The sequence below is a fragment of the Ovis aries genome, chromosome 1 (genome assembly GCF_016772045.2).
Source record: "Ovis aries strain OAR_USU_Benz2616 breed Rambouillet chromosome 1, ARS-UI_Ramb_v3.0, whole genome shotgun sequence".
Lineage (NCBI taxonomy): Eukaryota > Metazoa > Chordata > Mammalia > Artiodactyla > Bovidae > Ovis > Ovis aries.
Genome location: NC_056054.1, coordinates 216,417,128 through 216,434,979, shown reverse-complemented (window position 1 = coordinate 216,434,979; position 17,852 = coordinate 216,417,128). Strand labels below are relative to the sequence as shown.

At 40.6% G+C, this 17,852-nt stretch overlaps 1 protein-coding gene across 14 annotated transcripts in view; it reads right to left on the bottom strand.

Annotated features, from left to right (window-relative positions):
* PLD1 (phospholipase D1) overlaps nucleotides 1-17,852 on the bottom strand; it is a 284,231-nt gene that overhangs the window by 218,242 nt on the left and 48,137 nt on the right. Inside the window, exons 3-4 of one of the 14 annotated variants that reach the window (XM_060393729.1) lie at nucleotides 14,257-14,329; nucleotides 7,930-8,034 (exon numbers count right to left, since the gene is read on the bottom strand). The exons of 11 other annotated variants lie outside the window; for them this stretch is intronic. Coding sequence is in view for 1 of the 3 variants with exons in the window: in XM_060393734.1 (XP_060249717.1) it covers nucleotides 7,522-7,577 (56 nt within the window). In the remaining 2 variants the exon portion in view is untranslated. Of the gene's footprint in view, nucleotides 1-7,521; nucleotides 7,641-7,929; nucleotides 8,035-14,256; nucleotides 14,330-17,852 lie in introns of those variants that run through there. 2 more of the 14 variants (XM_042234540.2, XM_060393734.1) reach the window with 2 other exon arrangements.

Genomic DNA, 17,852 nt, shown 5'->3' with positions numbered 1-17,852 from the left:
ATCGAACTACTCTTGTGAAACTATTTAATACCAGATTGCTTTGGTGACAAGTGAACAAAGGTAAAATTGCTCTCGAGATGTCTAAGTTAATGAAATTAAGGAAGATATTCTCTTGATACTTCACTTTATTGACTTAATTTCATTTTAATACTATGAGCGATAATTTCATGCCTTACAAGGCACACTCCGTTTTGACTGTCATATTTACTCCTAGAGTAATCTTCAATCCTGAGGACTTACTTAAGAAGAAAAACAGTGATGACTAAGGAAGGGATTCTGTTCAGCTTGATCCACCTGTGCAGTCTGTCCACGTCAACTGTTACACAGGTATTTTCCGAGGCATTCTAGAAAAATGCCAGGCTTTTCAAAAAGAAAATTAAAATGACATTCTGGTTCCTTTAACTGTAAGTAGTAGGCCCTAGAGAAAACCATACATCAGACAAGCTTGCATGCTGGCTGGGACACAGCACACTGTTGCCTTGTGCTCCAAAAAGTAAAATAAACCATGTATAAAATCATAGCTACTCCTAGAAGACATCATGAGAAGATATAATGAAAGGAATTCTGAAAAAGGAACTGAAAATGCATACAAACAAGCACAGATTTCTAGACTGCACATCTAACACAAACCAGTCATTATTTCATGGCTTCCTCCTGCATTTAATATTGTCCAACAATGCAGATATGATAAGGAAGACTATAAACCTCAGACCTCCATAGGATCAATGAACATTATTTTCTTAAAAAACACAGCAACAGCACAAAATGCCATGCCGACTGTCATGTCATTGCCCCCTGAGAACAGAAAGAAAGTCTGACACATGAAGCATAAAGTCCAAAATGTTATTTACTAACCTGGTGCCCCCGTGAAAGTAGTCGCTTCATATTGCTTTAAAGAAAGAATCCTTACTATGAAACTAATCTCCAGAGCAGCTGACAGCTGAGAAGGGAAAAGAAACTGACCACCCGGAGAATCCACAGACACAGGAAAGCAAGCCCCGTTTTTGGCTGACTCCCCAAAGGCAACTTAAGTCGTAGCCAAGCCCACAAAGCACTTTAGCCTATAAGCTTTAGTAATGAACTTGAAACCACTCCCATATGTTAAATAGACACTGGGCTACTATGAGAAATAAAATCCATGTACAGAATGAGTTAAGACTTTGGGCTTCGTTTTTGTACTTGCTGCCCAAGAAAGCTGTAACACACCAACTTAAACAAAGAGCATTCTCACTCCTTTCTCTCCCTTCAGAGAGAGACTTAAAGTGACTCATTCATTTTAAACAAGAGGAATACAGTCTGCCCTCAACTAGGGCCATGAAATGAGTTTTATATTATTGCCCAAGTTGGTGGTGGTGGTGTTGGAACATATAGCCCTATAATTTCACGGTGCCTAAGAGGGACCATATTAAATTATTGTTTCTGAGAATCAAAGTTACGTACTATCACTATTCCTACATTTTTGAAATATACTGTTGTTATTGTTTAGTCACCAAGTCAAGTCTGACTCTTTTTTGCAACCCCATGGATTGTAGCCCACCAGGCTCCTCTGTCCATGGGATTCTCCAGGCAAGAATACTGAAGTGGATTGTGATTTCATACTCCAAAGGATCTTCCTGACCTAGGGACTGAAACTGCACCTCCTTCATTGGCAGGCAGATTCTTTACTACTGCCACCAGGGAAGTCTCTTAAAATACATTAAATAAGGAAAAAACCTCATTAATCACTGAAGTCTAAAAGTTAAAGTTCAGGGGAAAAACTTATCAAAGAACTACCTAACTTCTGAGTCTGACATGGTGTCTATAAATCTGAAAATTACTTGTAATTCAATTCTACCATCTACAGTTAGGTTATTTTATAAAATAAAAAAGTTTTTTTGGTAGTTTTATAATTGTTTACAGTTTAAACTAGAGCTTAATATAACTTACTATGGTTTTAAAATAATAAATTTATTTTTCATTCTAAAAAACAATTGATAGTTTCCTTAAGACATTTATTTTAAAAAATAATGTTCCAACATATTGCTTCTTAAGAAAGAATTAAAACTCCATGCTCTGCTTTTTAACATAAAGTGCTCATGGTATACAAAATTTTTCCCAAGATTTCAACACCAAGAGCAGTTTTAATTCTTGTTTCCATGATTTCTACCTTATTTTTAGAAGACCTGTTTAACACAATGGTCAAGATTACCAAATTCAGTGTTTCTTCTGAGCCATAAAGATGGGACCAAATATTCCCAAGGAAAATTTGCAATACTAACCACGTACTTTAATAACACTTGATTCTTTTGTTGCCAAGTAGATTTACATGTATTTATGGTAAAATCCATGTTACTCAAAACCTGTGAAACATAAGTCATTAGCATATTAGCTCAACAAAATCAGGCATGAAAAGCCCTGTAACTCCCTCAGATCTAATATTCGCCCTCCACCCTCCCCCATCCACTCCCAGGGTCAGAGCTCAACAGTTTCTGCAGGTGTCAGTTCAGAATGAGGGGGAGCAAGGTGGCCACCTCAATGAGAAAACCAGCCTCAAGACTTTGGCCTATGCGTTATAAAGGAGCCAGTGCCCCACCTGGTGGCAAAACCAAGAATAGGCTGAAATAATTAAACCTCAGGGGAAATACTAGCCGTTGGGGAAAAAAATGGGGGAAGAAAAGGATGAGTTATAAGAGTACAACAGACCAGAATATTTATAGAGGGTATGAAAATATTCATGCAAAAGAAGAAGTATTATAATTACATTCAAAACCTGTGGATCTGGTTTGCAAGCATATATAATGATTTGCATTCCCAGAGACATATTCTGATAAATAATGTTGATCTCTCCTTAACCCAAAGGGCTGAAAGAAAAATTCCTGTGAGACCAGCATAATCTCTGAAATGTAAGAACCCTGGATACATCCCAACTCAGCTAGCTAACTGCTGGTGGGACTGTGTCTCCATCATTCTGTTAAGATGCTATATCCCCAGGATTCTTCCTATCTTTCTTTCAAACAGTGTTTCCTTTTGTCTAATATAAATTATTTCTGTTAAAATCGATGTTCTGATATCCTCAGCGGAGATGAAGAACAGTTAAACACTGGGTTTTGAATTACATGACAGTTTTTAATAAAACTCCAGCAAAAATAAAAGTATAATGGGATGTGACTTTTAAATAAGCCCAAGCCATACTACTGAAACTAAGACTAATATTACAAAACTTACTGAAACTAAAACTGATAGCTAATATTTAAGCTCTCACAATAAGCTAGGCATGGTTCTAAAGTGCTTCAAGAGATTCATTCATTTAAATCACACCAATCTATTATTTTGCCAGTTTCACAGATGAGAAAGCTGAGGCCTCTAAAGAGTAAGTACCTTGCCAAGATCAAAGAGCTAGTGGTGGAACTGGGATTAGAACGCAGGTCATCTGGCTCTAAAGTCAGTGCTGCTAATCACGCACGATAATAAAGCTGTCCTCCTCTGTGCACACCACTTGTGAAACTCTGCCAGACTCTGGTCAAATAAAAGGGAGCAGGAGACGGCTGGACATGAACTTTCTGTGGACAGTCCTTGTGATAGTGCTGGCTGGGAAAGGCCACAGAACTGAGACCTGGAGGCCATAAGGAGGGTGAGGGATCCCCAAGCAGAGGGCACACACTCAGCCTGCCAAGGCAAAGGGGGAGGTGGGAGGCAGACCACCAGAGGGACCACAGGCAGCCTGATGAGGCTGGGAGACCAACAGAAGAAACTCTGTGAGGGAGACAGGAGTCCTCTGATGTCACATCATGGAGATAAAGAGGCATCACCAAGAGATTCTAAACCATAATGTGACCAGATGTGTGTGTTGGAAAGAGACCCTGAAAGGTAAACAGAAGTTTAGAAGACATTCTAGGTAAAGGACATATCAGTGCTTTAAAATATACAAGTCTACACTTCCACAGATATTATCAAGGAGACTGGGGCGGTAATCCTGGCAGCAGCAATGCTCACTTACTTGCTCAGGCTGGGTTCGGGGCCTGAGCCATGTGGAAGTTGTTAATGCCACCAACAGAATTGGGCACACAGAGGAAGAGTCGGCTGGCAGAAGGAGGGTTGGGATGGACAAGACAAGGAGGTGGTTTTTGGAGTCTATCAATAAGGGGTGGATATTATGTTATTACTTTTTTGGTATACTGATAACTGTATCAGTCTAATTGGTTTCTTTCGTAACCCTATGCAGTCTGGTATTTTCTCTTAAGAATCTTTGCTGCAAGAACTTTTGCCTTGCAACTAATTGGCTGTAGGACAGCTTTACCATAAAAGACAAAATCATGAAAATAAATTAAAATAGGGACATTAAAAAGGACATAATGAAGCTTGAAAAACTAATAACAAAACCTTAAAACTACTTGAAACATTCTGAAAGCAATGATACTTCCTTTCTCAAAGTCAATCATTAATGATGCAGGGTCTAATGTTGGACATACATCTCCATGGTATAAAAAAAAAAACCTGCTGTAAGACTCTTCAGATTTCCCTGTAAGTAGAATAAACAGACAAGGGATGCTTATATATATATATATATATATATATATATATATATATCATATACAAACATATATATAAAGCAGTGCATATCTGGACTACATTAAATGTTACATGACAGTCCTCATTTCACCAAATCACCTAAGCCAGATTCTGTGCCAAATACCAAAATTCTGTCTACATCATGTTCTGCACTATCAAATAACAAAAAATGTCACCATTTTCATAAAACTTACCAAGAATCATGTAACCATTTATCTGGGGGATATTGGAGGAGTCTGAGTCTCCTTTTGCATTCAACTTCTAATATTGAGTGATAAATCTGGTAAAGGCGACATTACAAGATGAGATGTTATATCTAAATGAGCTAAAGAACCGATACGTAATACTCTCAAACAGTGTCGTGTATCACTAGCCTCTGCTTTTATATTTGCCATAGGTTGGTAAACTTCTGGTTCTGACAAGAGAGAGCTGGCTGTGCCCATGAAATGATTAGCAAACTGTTGTTATCATTTTCTAGTACAGTATTCAGTCTGGCTTTACACTCTCTTATTTCACACTTCAGTAAGTTTTCTTATCACTGTATTTTCTATCAAGTTGCTATAACACAGCTGAAACCAACTGTCAACCAGTCACTTTCTGTTTTACGGCAAAACTGCCTTACGGCCAATTAGTTGTGCAGTAAAACTGCTTTATGGCAAAGATGTTTACTGCAGAAATGCCTAGAACCTCTAATTTTATTCACTTAAATGTATGCATTTAATTTAATGCATTAAACATTATTCTGTAAAGGGATTCATTAGCTTCACTAGAATGCCAAAGGGGTCCTTGCAAACTCTCAAAAGAGCAAAGAACGTCTGATACAAAGGGTGGGGGGCAGGTAACACAGGAAGACACTTAAAGAATTCAGAAAAGGGGAGACGGAGTATGAGATGACCAGGATTCAAATCCAGGATACTGATTTGTGTTCTTTCCTCCACCAACTCTACACTCTAAAACAATAAAAACAGAATCCCTTCATTTGTGTCAACAAAGTACTTTCACAGGTTACAGCTCACTAGCTCATCACAAAGACTTAAGTAGGAAAAGGCAGGTGATACCAATCTGCCTGAAACCTCAGAGAAGCCGCTGCCCAAGAAGACACCACTCCTTGGGCCAGTCCCAGGCATGGAACCTGGGATCTGCCGCCCCACCCTACGGAGCCGAAGCTGTAGTCCTGAGCGCGGAAGAGGCGATGACAAGCCCTCATATCACATTAGCTAGAACCTGATCAGGAGAGGACGAAAGACCCTGCTTCTCTTCAGGCTTCCATTTGCAGGCAGGCCTAACGATTTACTTGGATGCTTTGCTCTTAACTCTTATTTAATTTTGATTTGTGATGGGGGTGAATTACAGGACTTACAGTATTTCAACTGTTTGATTTTCCTCTGGCTGTAACCAGAACAGAAGCCTATACTTAAGCAATTAGTCTGAAAATAGATAGACAGGCTAAAACAATGTGCTCTCTGTTCTCTCCTGGCTATGCCCACCAACCGCATTCATTATTTAATCTGGGACACGTGTTTTCAGGGCTGTGTTAACAACAATGTGTCTTATTGTCTTCATGTCCATTCCCTATTCGGCCACATGTCATGGCTCATATCTGTTCTGCATCTTTTTTTGTTTTATTTTGACTCTCTTATTTTTACAGGATCATTTTCTTAATTACTACAAATTGCTCTGAAATCTGTTCTAATGCTCCAAAAGGTTACATTTATTAACTCGCTGATAACAAAAAAACTTAATGGACACACACACATTCTTTTAGACTGATGCAAATCTACATAAAATTATATCATTAAAGCAAATTTTATCTCATAGTTGGTTAGGTAACCTATCTTTTTAAAAAACAATCTGATCAGTTCACAGGTTACTCTGGCCTCTTCTCATATAAGGTGTTTCCTTTTACATGATAATGAGAAGGTGGCTATACATGACTGACAAAATATGCTTGTAGGAGTGGAAAATTTTTCCCTTCTAAGTTCTTTGGCTGGTCTAATAATTAAATTGATACAGATTAACAAGAGAAAAACTAATTTTGTATATATGAGAGGTGATAAAAATGTGGGATGCAAAGAAGTAGCCAAAGAAGGTAGCTTTTATAATTTTTAGACAAAAGAAACAATAAATTTGTGAAGAAATGACAAAATACTAGGGTTTGGGCTTGGTCCAGCAAATCAGTGAAGTAACAAAGTTTGTTTATACAACCCTCTTGGCCCTGAATTCCCTGACTCTGGCAATGAGGATGCCTTCAACCCTCCTGGTACAGGGAAGATCCCTTCCACCTGGGAGATTTATCTCCTGCTCTCAAGGAGACAAAGGAGGATCAGAGTATTCTTGTATCAGCTGTTTCTTAAATAACTTTAATTCAAAATAATCAATACGCCTAAGTAGCATATTTTAGGGTGACATACACTTCTCTTTCATATTGTTCAGAAAAAAACCTGATTATTTCTTTTTTTTTTGAACAAATATATGAATATTTTTATTTGTTCCTTAGTCTACTTCTTTATATTCTTCTAAAAAAGAAGGAAATGCTTAACATGCTCTTTTCCCACTTTCATCCACTACTGAGGAGTGAAAAAATTGAGTATTTCTTAATATGCATATTAAAATGTAAATTATTATGTTTGTTGGTTGGCCTTTAATTTCTAAGTTTCTCTAGTCTTTAAAAAAATTTTATTTTAAATTGCATGATAATTACAATATTGTGTGGGTTTCTGCCATACATAAACATGAATCAGCCATAGATACATAAATGTTCCCTCCCTCTGGAACCTCCCTCCCACCTCCCACCCCTTCCCAATGATGCAGGAAACCCAAATCCAATGCTAAGTTTTTGTATGTAGTTTTTCTACTCTTTTAAATAAGAAATCATAGTGGAAACTCTCCCTTGCCTTTGAGTCATAGCCACTTGGAGTGAGAATTCTTGTGGATTAAAAAAAAAAAAAAAAAAAGAGTTCAAAGTTATCTTACAGGCTCTGGGAACAGAAGAGCAGTGTCCTCCTGTGGCTGCCTCTCCTTGGATACATGGACACGTGGACTTCGCAAGCCAGCCCACTGTCTGGGCATCAGAGAGTAACACCCTAGGGCACTTGTGCTGTGGGGGAGAAGGGAGTGAAGCTGGCAATGGCAAGCCTGTGATGCGTTACCTTCTTCCTAACCACCCAGAAGCACTTCCTTCCTTGCTTGTCCAACCCAAGTAAGGACGGGCTTCCTGTCACCCTGGCAGTTCCTGTAGCCTGAATCATTTGCTTTCATTCCTACCTTGTTTTCTTTGTGCTGCTCTCAAACTGCTTCCTCACAAGACCTCTCCCTCCTGCCAAACCGATTTATTGCATTCTTTACCTCCCCTAGTTCTTAGGGTTTATGTCACTGCCCCACCTTTGATGCCCATCCACCTCATGGCCAATAAAGGATTAAAATCCTCCCCGGCATTTCAAGAGGCAGTCCAAATCCACATGCTCCATGAAGCCTCCTCAGACGACTCTAGTTAAAAAAAAAAAAAAGCTTTTTATTTTTATAAAAAGCTTTTATTTCATTTCTTAGACCTAGAACAATCATCAGCACATGTATTAGACAACTATTACTATGATAACATTTGTTCTGTTGTCTTGATTGGTTATTTAAATATTCGATGGCATTTAGGGCTTCCCTCATAGCTCAGTTGGTAAAGAACCTGCCTGGGTCAGGAAGATCCACTGAGAAGCGATAGGCTACCCACTTCAGTATTCTTGGGCTTCCTTTGTGGCTCAGCTGGTAAAGAATCTGCCTGTAATACGGGAGACCTGGGTTCTATCCTTGGGTTGGGAAGATCCCCTGGAGAAGGGAAAAGCTACCCACTCCAATATTCTGGCCTGGAGAATTCCATGGACTGTGAAGTCCATGGGGTCGCAAAGAATTGGACACAACTGAGCGACTTTCACTTGGCATTTGACTCTTCATGTACTTATGTCTATTCCCTCCAGCTAAATTACCAATAACTGGATTGTAAGTTATACTTCTGACATCAACCACTGTAAAAAGTATACAGCAGGCAAAGTCCACCCTATGTAGCGTAAGTATCTGTTGGTTAATCATAAGAGATTTCAACCGTGTACACAGTTGATTTATCTTTGGCGGCGCTGGGTCTCTGCTGCTTTGTGAGGGCTGTCTCCAGCCGCGGGGTGCAGGCTTCCCATTTCAGCGGCCTCTCTGGTTGCAGGGCACAGGTGCCAGGTGCTCAGCTTTCGGTAGTTGTGGCTTGCAGGCTCAGTGGTTGCGGCACACGTCACCACAGCATGTGGAATCTTCCCGGACCAGGGGTCAACCCATGTCCCCTGCACTGCAAGTGGATTAGTATCCACTGCACCACCAGCAACGTCCTAGATCATTTACATTACTGAATAGCAGTCATAATCACATCAGCCAACACTATTGCCACAATGTCTTACTACACCCAATCTTATTTGGCATTCACATTTGCTGCATAAGGTAAATACCATTATTTTCCCCATTTCTCAGATGAAGAAAATGAGTCCAGCAAGTTTAACTTGCCCACAGTCATTCATCAACATAAACTTATAGAGCACTTACTATGTGACAAGCATTGGTAACAGTATTAACCCTTCAAAGTAGAAAGTCCCTGACCTCAGGGAGTTTGCATGTATTCTAATAGGAAACAGACGATTACCAAATAAACGCATATCAAACCAGATAATGCTAAGTGCTAAGAAGAAAACCAAAGCAGAGTAAAGAAGTGGAGAGCAATGGGGTGAGGGGACACTCTCCTTACATAGGGTGGCCAAAAAAGGCCCCTCTGGGGAGATGACACTTAAGCAGAGAGCAGAATGAACTAAAGTAACAAGATTTATAATTATTTGGGGAAAAGGTGGAGAAATAACTCCAGAAAGAATGAAGGGATGGAGCCAAAGCAAAAACAACACCCAGCTGTGGATGTGACTGGTGATAGAAGCAAGGTCCGATGCTGTAAAGAGCAATATTGCATAGGAACCTGGAATATCAGGTCCATGAATCAAGGCAAATTGGAAGTGGTCAAACAAGAGATGGCAAGAGTGAACGTCGACATTCTAGGAATCAGCGAACTAAAATGGACTGGAATGGGTGAATTTAACTCAGATGACCATTATATCTACTACTGCGGGCAGGAATCCCTCAGAAGAAATGGAGCAGTCATCATGGTCAACAAAAGAGTCGAAATGCAGTACTCGGATGCAATCTCAAAAACAACAGAATGATCTCTGTTCATTTCCAAGGCAAACCATTCATTATCACCGTAATCCAAGTCTATGCCCCAACCAGTAACACTGAAGAAGCTGAAGTTGAACAGTTCTATGAAGACCTACAAGACCTTTTAGAACTAACACCCAAAAAAGATGTCCTTTTCATTATAGGGGACTGGAATGCAAAAGTAGGAAGTCAAGAAACACCTGGAGTAACAGGCAAATTTGGCTTTGGAATGTGGAATGAAGCAGGGCAAAGACTAATAGAGTTTTGCCAAGAAAATGCACTGGTCATAGCAAACACCCTCTTCCAACAACACAAGAGAAGACTCCACACATGGACATCACCAGATGGTCAACACCGAAATCAGATTGATTGTATCCTTTGCAGCCAAAGATGGAGAAGCTCTATACAGTCAACAAAAACAAGACCAGGAGCTGACTGTGGCTCAGATCATGAACTCCTTATTACCAAATTCAGACTTAAATTGAAGAAAGTAGGGGAAACTGCTCGACCATTCAGGTATGACCTAAATAAAATCCCTTATGATTATACAGTGGAAGTGAGAAATAGATTTAAGGGCCTAGATCTGATAAAGAGAGTGCCTGATGAACTATGGAATGAGGTTTATGACATTGTACAGGAGACAGGGATCAAGACCATCCCCATGGAAAAGAAATGCAAAAAAGCAAAATGGCTGTCTGAGGAGGCCTTACAAATAGCTGTGAAAAGAAGAGAGGTGAAAAGGAAAGATATAAGCATCTGAATGCAGAGTTCCAAAGAATAGCAAGAAGAGATAAGAAAGCCTTCTTCAGTGATCAATGCAAAGAAATAGAGGAAAACAACAGAATGGGAAAGACTAGAGATCTCTTCAAGAAAATCAGAGATACCAAGGGAACATTTCATGCAAAGATGGGCTCGATAAAGGACAGAAATGGTATGGACCTAACAGAAGCAGAAGATATTAAGAAGAGGTGGCAAGAATACATGGAAGAATTGTACAAAAAAGATCACGACCCAGATAATCACGATGGTGTGATCACTCATCTCGAGCCAGACATCCTGGAATGTGAAGTCAAGTGGGCCTTAGAAAGCATCACTATGAACAAAGCTAGTGGAGGTGATGGAATTCCAGTTGAGCTGTTTCAAATCCTCAAAGATGATGCTGTGAAAGTGCTGCACTCAATATGCCAGCAAATTTGGAAAACTCAGCAGTGTCCACAGGGCTGGAAAAGGTCAGTTTTCATTCTAATTCCAAAGAAAGGTAATGCCAAAGAATGCTAAAACTACCACACTGTTGCACTCATCTCACATGCTAGTAAAGTCATGCTCAAAATTCTCCAAGCCAGGCTTCAGCAATACGTGAACCATGAACTTCCTGATGTTCAAGCTGGTTTTAGAAAAGGCAGAGGAACCAGAGATCAAATCGCCAACATCCGCTGGATCATGGAAAAAGCAAGAGAGTTCCAGAAAAACATCTATTTCTGCTTTATTGGCTATGCCAAAGCCTTTGACTGTGTGGATCACAAGAAACTGTGGGAAAATCTGAAAGAGATGGGAATACAGACCACCTGACCTGCCTCTTGAGAAATCTGTATGCAGGTCAGGAAGCAACAGTTAGAACTGGACATGGAACAACAGACTGGTTCCAAACAGGAAAAGGAGTATGTCAAGGCTGTATATTGTCACCCTGCTTATTTAACTTCTATGCAGAGTACATCATGAGAAACGCTGGACTGGAAGAAGCACAAGCTGGAATCAAGATTGCCGAGAGAAATATCAATAACCTCAGATATGCAGATGATACCACCCTTACGGCAGAAAGTGAAGAGGAGCTAAAGAGCCTCTTGATGAAAGTGAAACAGGAGAGTGAAAAAGTTGGCTTAAAGCTCAACATTCAGAAAACAAAGATCATGGCATCCGGTCCCATCACTTCATGGGAAATAGATGGGGAAACTTGGAAACAGCGTCAGACTTTATTTTGGGGGGCTCTGAAATCACTGCAGATGGTGATTGCAGCCATTAAATTAAAAGACGCTTAACTCCTTGGAAGAAAAGTTATGACCTAGACAGCATTACTTTGCTGACTAAGGTCCATCTAGTCAAGGCTATGGTTTTTCCAGTGGTCATGTATGGATGTGAGAGTTGGACTGTGAAGAAGGCTGAGCACTGAAGAATTGATGCTTTGAATTGTGGTGTTGGAGAAGACTCTTGAGAGTCCCTTGGATTGCAAGGAGATCCAACCAGTCCATTCTGAAGGAGATCAGCCCTGGGTGTTCTTTGGAAGGAATGATGCTGAAGCTGAAACTCCAGTACTTTGGCCACCTCATGCGAAGAGTTGACTCATTGGAAAAGACTGATGCTGGGAGGGATTGGGGGCAGGAGGAGAAGGAGACGACAGAGGATGAGACGGCTGGATGGTATAACTGACTCGATGGACGTGAGTCTGAGTGAACTCCAGGAGTTGGTGACAGACAGGGAGGCCTGGCGTGCTGCAATTCATGGGATCACAGAGTCGGACACGACTGAGCGACTGAACTGAACTGGGGAAAAGGTTACAGGCAGAAGAAACAGAAATCACAAAGGCCCTGAGGCAAAAGAAGCTTAGAATGTGCAAGAACATCAAAAAAGCCGATGAAATCAAGAGTATTGTGAAAGAAAGAGCAACAGAATGGAGTGAAGTCGGAGAGTGAATAGAGAAGTCTGATCGTCTAAGGCTTTTTAAACCATTGCAGAAGTTTTCTTCCCCCTAAATATAATGGAAAGGTTCTAGAAGGTTTTAATCATGGGAGTGAAATGCTCCTCTGATTAAACATTTTTAAAGGTGACTCAAGTTATATAAAGAATAGAGTGAGACAAAGCAGATTACTTAGAAGAACACTGGAGTAAACCAGGTGGAGATATTGGTGGCTTGGAGTAGAGTGATGGCTAAGAAGTAGAAAGAGCTCTATGATAGAGCCAAGAGGGTTTTCTAATGTAGGGTTGTTACCGAGTCCAAGCTCACTCTGCTCCCCACACTACAGGCCAATAAATCTGAGAGCAGGTGTTGGGACAAGGAAGGGACTTTATTCAGGAGGTGGCTGACTGAGAACGTGACAGGCTAATGCCTCAAAATAGCCATCTCACTGGGGCCTGGATGCCAGATTCTTTAATGGATCAGAGATGGGGGAGGTGAGGAAACAAAGTAAAAAGACAATTCAGTCCTTGCAAATGTCTCCTAGAATGGCAAGCTTCAGGCAGGGAGATGTGTTAGTTTCATTTCCTTACAGTCATTTCTTGGGTGGTGTAAAATGGAACATCTCCTGTCATATCAACAAAGATGCCACGTCTATCTGCGATTCTGGCCTACCCAAATGTGAATTTCTAGGCCACCCTGGTAAGCAGGAGTCAAGGGGTGCCAGATGCTGAGCCATTTGCCAGACAAAGAATCTAAGAATGTCACAGTCCTTCACAGGTGGGCAGGGGCAGGGTATCTTCCTGAGGCAGGCCATTACGTATGCCTATAATAACAAATGTGAAATGTGCTGTGCTCAGTCATGTCTGACTCTGCAACCCCATGGACTGTAGCCCCATGAATACTAGCGCCACCTGGGAAGCCCAGGTGGGAAGCCTTGAGATATCCAAGTGGTCCAGTGGTAAAGAATCCACCTGCTAATGCAGGAGACATAAGAGACGTGGGTTTGATCCCTGGGTCGGGAAGATCCCCTGGATGGTATGGCGACCCACTCCAGTATTCTTGCCTGCAGAATCCCATGAACAGAGGAGCCTGGTGGGCTACAGTACACAGGGTTGCAAAGAGTCAGACATGACTGAAGCCACTTAGCACATGAGCATGCATAATAACAAAAGCAGCAAGATAAGGGTTAAAGTCACAGAGCAGATCAGTGTGAATTCAAAATTAACCTTTCCTGGTTACAGGGTGATGCACAGTGTAAAAGAAAGAGAGGTGCCAAGGAAGACTGTAAGACTGATATATGAGCAACAAGGATAAAAGTCCAGTTACTGAGTTGGGGAACATGGTGGATGGTAGGGAGTCAGAAGGTGCAAGACATTTCAAAGGCAAATCATGAGTTCCATTTGGAATGGTTAAGTCTGAGATACCTTTTAGATCTCCAAATGATGATGGATAGGAAGTTGAATATATAAGTCTGGGGTTTGTATATTTAAGTCCTGGATAAAGGACTGAGATATGAAATTAGGAGTCTTATGGCTTTAGACACTGTGATGGCTTTATATAACATAGTCACACCATGAGAAATGACTGATAATGGATAAAGGACAGAACTCTGAAGACTGAGGCTTAGGGACCTCTAACACCTGGAAGAAAAAGATCCAGCAAAGGAGGCCAAAAGGAGCTGCCAATGAGATGGGAGGAAGACCAGGAGAACATGGGGAGACAAAGCCAGGTGAACAAAATGCTTCAAGAATAGAGTGATCAATTATGTCAAAGGCAGTTGAAAGATGAAGGAAGGGGAAAACTGAACTGACCTTCGGACACAGCAGCACGGAGGTCACTGGTGACCTAGACAAGAGTGGCTTCAGGGGAATTTGGGCACAAAACCTAAAAGGAATAGGTTCAAATGAAACTGTGACTATAAGACATTGCTGAGAAAAATTAAAGATCTAATAAATGGACATACCATGTTCATGGATTAAAAGACTAAATATTAAGATGTAGGTTCTCCACAAACTGATCTATAAGTTCAATAAACCCAATCATGATCATTTCACTGGGCTTTCTGTAGAAATTGACAAGCTAATTCTAAAATGTGTACAGAAATGCAAATGACCTTGAATAGCCAAATCAATTATAAAAAATGAGACCAAAGTTGGAGGACTTACACTACCTGACTTTAAAACTTTGACTAGAAAGTCTATAGAAATCAGTCTGACACTGGCATGGGATCAATAAGAAAAATTAATGACACAGAACAGAGAACTTAGAAACAGACTCACACTTATATGATCATTTGAATTTTCACAAGTTGACAGAGAAATCCAACCGCAAAAGACAAGGCTTTATAACAAATGACGTTAAGGCAACATACATATCTGTAAGGCAAAATATTTAAATCTTGACCCCAACCTCACACCACATATAAAAATTAATTTGAAATGTATCCTAGACCTAAATATAAAAGCTAAAACTATAAAACTTTTAGATATTAAAGCAATTAACTTAAAAAAATAGACAATCAAAATTAAAATTTTCTGCTCATCAAAAGACACCTTTAAGAAAATGAATGGGTGCAAGGCTGGGGCAGGGAATTTCCCTGGTAGTCTAGTGGTTAAGATTCTGTGCCTTCATTGTTTGTGGCGCAAGACTGATCCCAGGCTGGGGGACTAAGATCCCATATGCCACACAGTGCAGCCAAAGAACAAAAAAAAAGAGAGAAAATGAACAGGTAGATCAAAGTCTAGGCGAAAACATATGCAAATCATATATCTGACAAAGAACTCATATCTAGGATATGTCATGAACGCTTATAATTCAATAAAAAGAGAACAAAAGAGTTGATAACTTTGCAGAGGAAGATAAACGAATGATCAACACGGACATGAAAAATACTGAATGTTAATATTCATCAGATACATTTATATAAAAAGTACAAGGAGATGTCACTACCTACTCAGCAGAATGGATAAACATGAAAAAAAAACTGACAAAACCAACTACTGACCAGGAAACAGAACAATCAAAACTCTTATATACTGTTGGTCAGAGTGTAAAACAATACTACCATTTTTTTTAAAAGTTCTAACAGTTTCTTATAAAACTAAATACACCTACCCTATGACCCAATAATTTCACTTCTAAGTATTTAGCCAAAAAGAAACCCTACATCCACAAGAAAGAACTTTGTGTTTGTTTGTGGCAAGTTTATTCATAACAGCCCCAAGCTAAAAACAGCCTGTGTGTGCTGTGTGCTAGGTCGCTTCAGTCGTGTTTGACTCTTTGCAGCCCTATGGACTGTAGCCCGTCAGGTTCCTCTGTCCATGGGATTCTCCAGGCAAGAACACTGGAGTGGGCTGCCATGTCACCACTGGGGTCTTCCTGACTCAGGGATCGAATCCACGTCTCAAGTCTCCTTCACTGGCAGGTGAGCTCTTTACCATTAGCACCAGCTGGGAAGCCCCAAAACAGCCTAGGGATCCATTAACAGGAAAATGAATAAACAAACGGTTGTAGAAACAATAGAATAATACTGAGCAATAGAAAGGTATGAATAACACATATTTTATGGCTAAATCTCAACTACATTATGCTGAGTGAAAGAACAGACACAAAAGAGTACATGTACAATTCAAACAATTGTATGCGATGTTGCTGTTCTTCAGTGGCTCAGTCGAGTCTGACTCTTTGCGACCCACTTGGATTGCAGCACACCAAGCTTCCCTGTCCTTCACCGTTTCCTGGAACTTGCTCAAACTCATGTCCATTGAGTCAGTGATGCCATCCAACCATCTCATCTTCTGTCATCCCCTTCTCCTCCTGTCTTCTATCTTTCCCAGCATCAGGGTCTTTTCCAATGAGTTGGCACTTTGCACCAAGTGACCCAAGTATTGAAGCTTCAGCTTGAGCATCAGTCCTTCCAATGAATATTCAGCACTGATTTCCTTTAGGATGGACTGGCTTGATCTCCTTGCAGTCCAAGAGACTCTCAAGGGTCTTCTGCCAGCACCACAGTTCGAAAGCATCAATTCTTTGGCGCTCAGTGTTCTTTACAGCCCAACACTCACATCCAGACATATATATGATGGGGGAAAATCAGAACAGAGGTTGCCTCTGGCAGGAGATGGGAGGATGGGCTGGGGATTGATTGAGAAGGAGCGTGAGGGAACTCTCTGTGGTGATAGTCGTGCTCCATATCTTAAAGGTTTGGATTGCAAAGGTGGTGTACTCATATGTCAGAACCCTGGGTGATTCACTTAATCTCCAAAGAGAGAAGAGCTATGAATAAATACTGAGCTCTAACTAATAATAGGCACACTAAAGTGTTTAATAGAGCATGTACTGATGCCTGGAACTTGTTTAAAATGCATCCAAAACCTAAGTTCGATTGATGAAATAGTCACGGAATGAAAAGATGACAAGATATGTATTAAAGCAAATAAAGCAAAACATTAATTATAGAGTCTAGGTGGTGGTTATATGGAGTTCACTTAAAATTCTTTCAACTTTTTTATATGTTTGAAAATATTCATAATAACAGATGGAGTGGGGGTGGAAAGTCTGAGGTAAGTTATTGGAGGCAGAGAGCACAGACAACTTATTCAAAGAGTTTTGCTTTAAAGAGGAACAGAGAGGTGGGGCAAAGCTTCCTGGAGACAAAGGATTAAGGAGGGTATTTTTAAAGAAGGGAGATATTAAAAATGTTTGAATAAGAATGATCCAGTAAAAAGAGGAACTTTGATGAAGCTAGCGGGAGGATACTGTAGAAGAAAGTTCCAAACAGGCACGAGCAAAGGATCTGGCGGGTGGGGAATGAGATAGACTTCAGCCAGGAGCACACACAGTTCCTCTGTAGCAAAGAGTGGGGGTTTGGAGAATAGAATTATAAGACAATGCAGTCGGATTTGGCGGGAAATGAGAGGCTTTTCTTCTGACTACTTCTAGTTTCCTACTGAAATCAGCAGGAACATCATTGGCTGAGAGGCAGGAGGGGATGCAGGAGGTTTGAGCAAAGAGACAAAGGTGTGGAATAACCACCTAGAAAAGTGAGAGAATGAATTTACTAGGGAACATGGTAGAATTGCCAGAGAGTGCTGAGTGTCAGGACAGTGGGTAGGTTAATTAATTCAGTATCATTAGAGCTGTGTGTGTGTGTCTAGGTAGGGTACCAGGTCATGCCTGGACAACCCTGATTTTAACCAGGGTTGGGTTCTTCAGGAGAGTGAGAAAGAGGAAGGAGAAAGGTGACACAACAGTAAACCATGGGATGTAACGCGAGTAGAGGGGGAATCTCCAGGTCATCGATGGAGAGCAGAAGTGGCAGAGGCAGAGGATCATAGGTGAAACTGTTCATCTGGGATATCATAAATGAGCAGAGAAGTTGGTGGATGGTGGAGCTTGGGTTTGAACT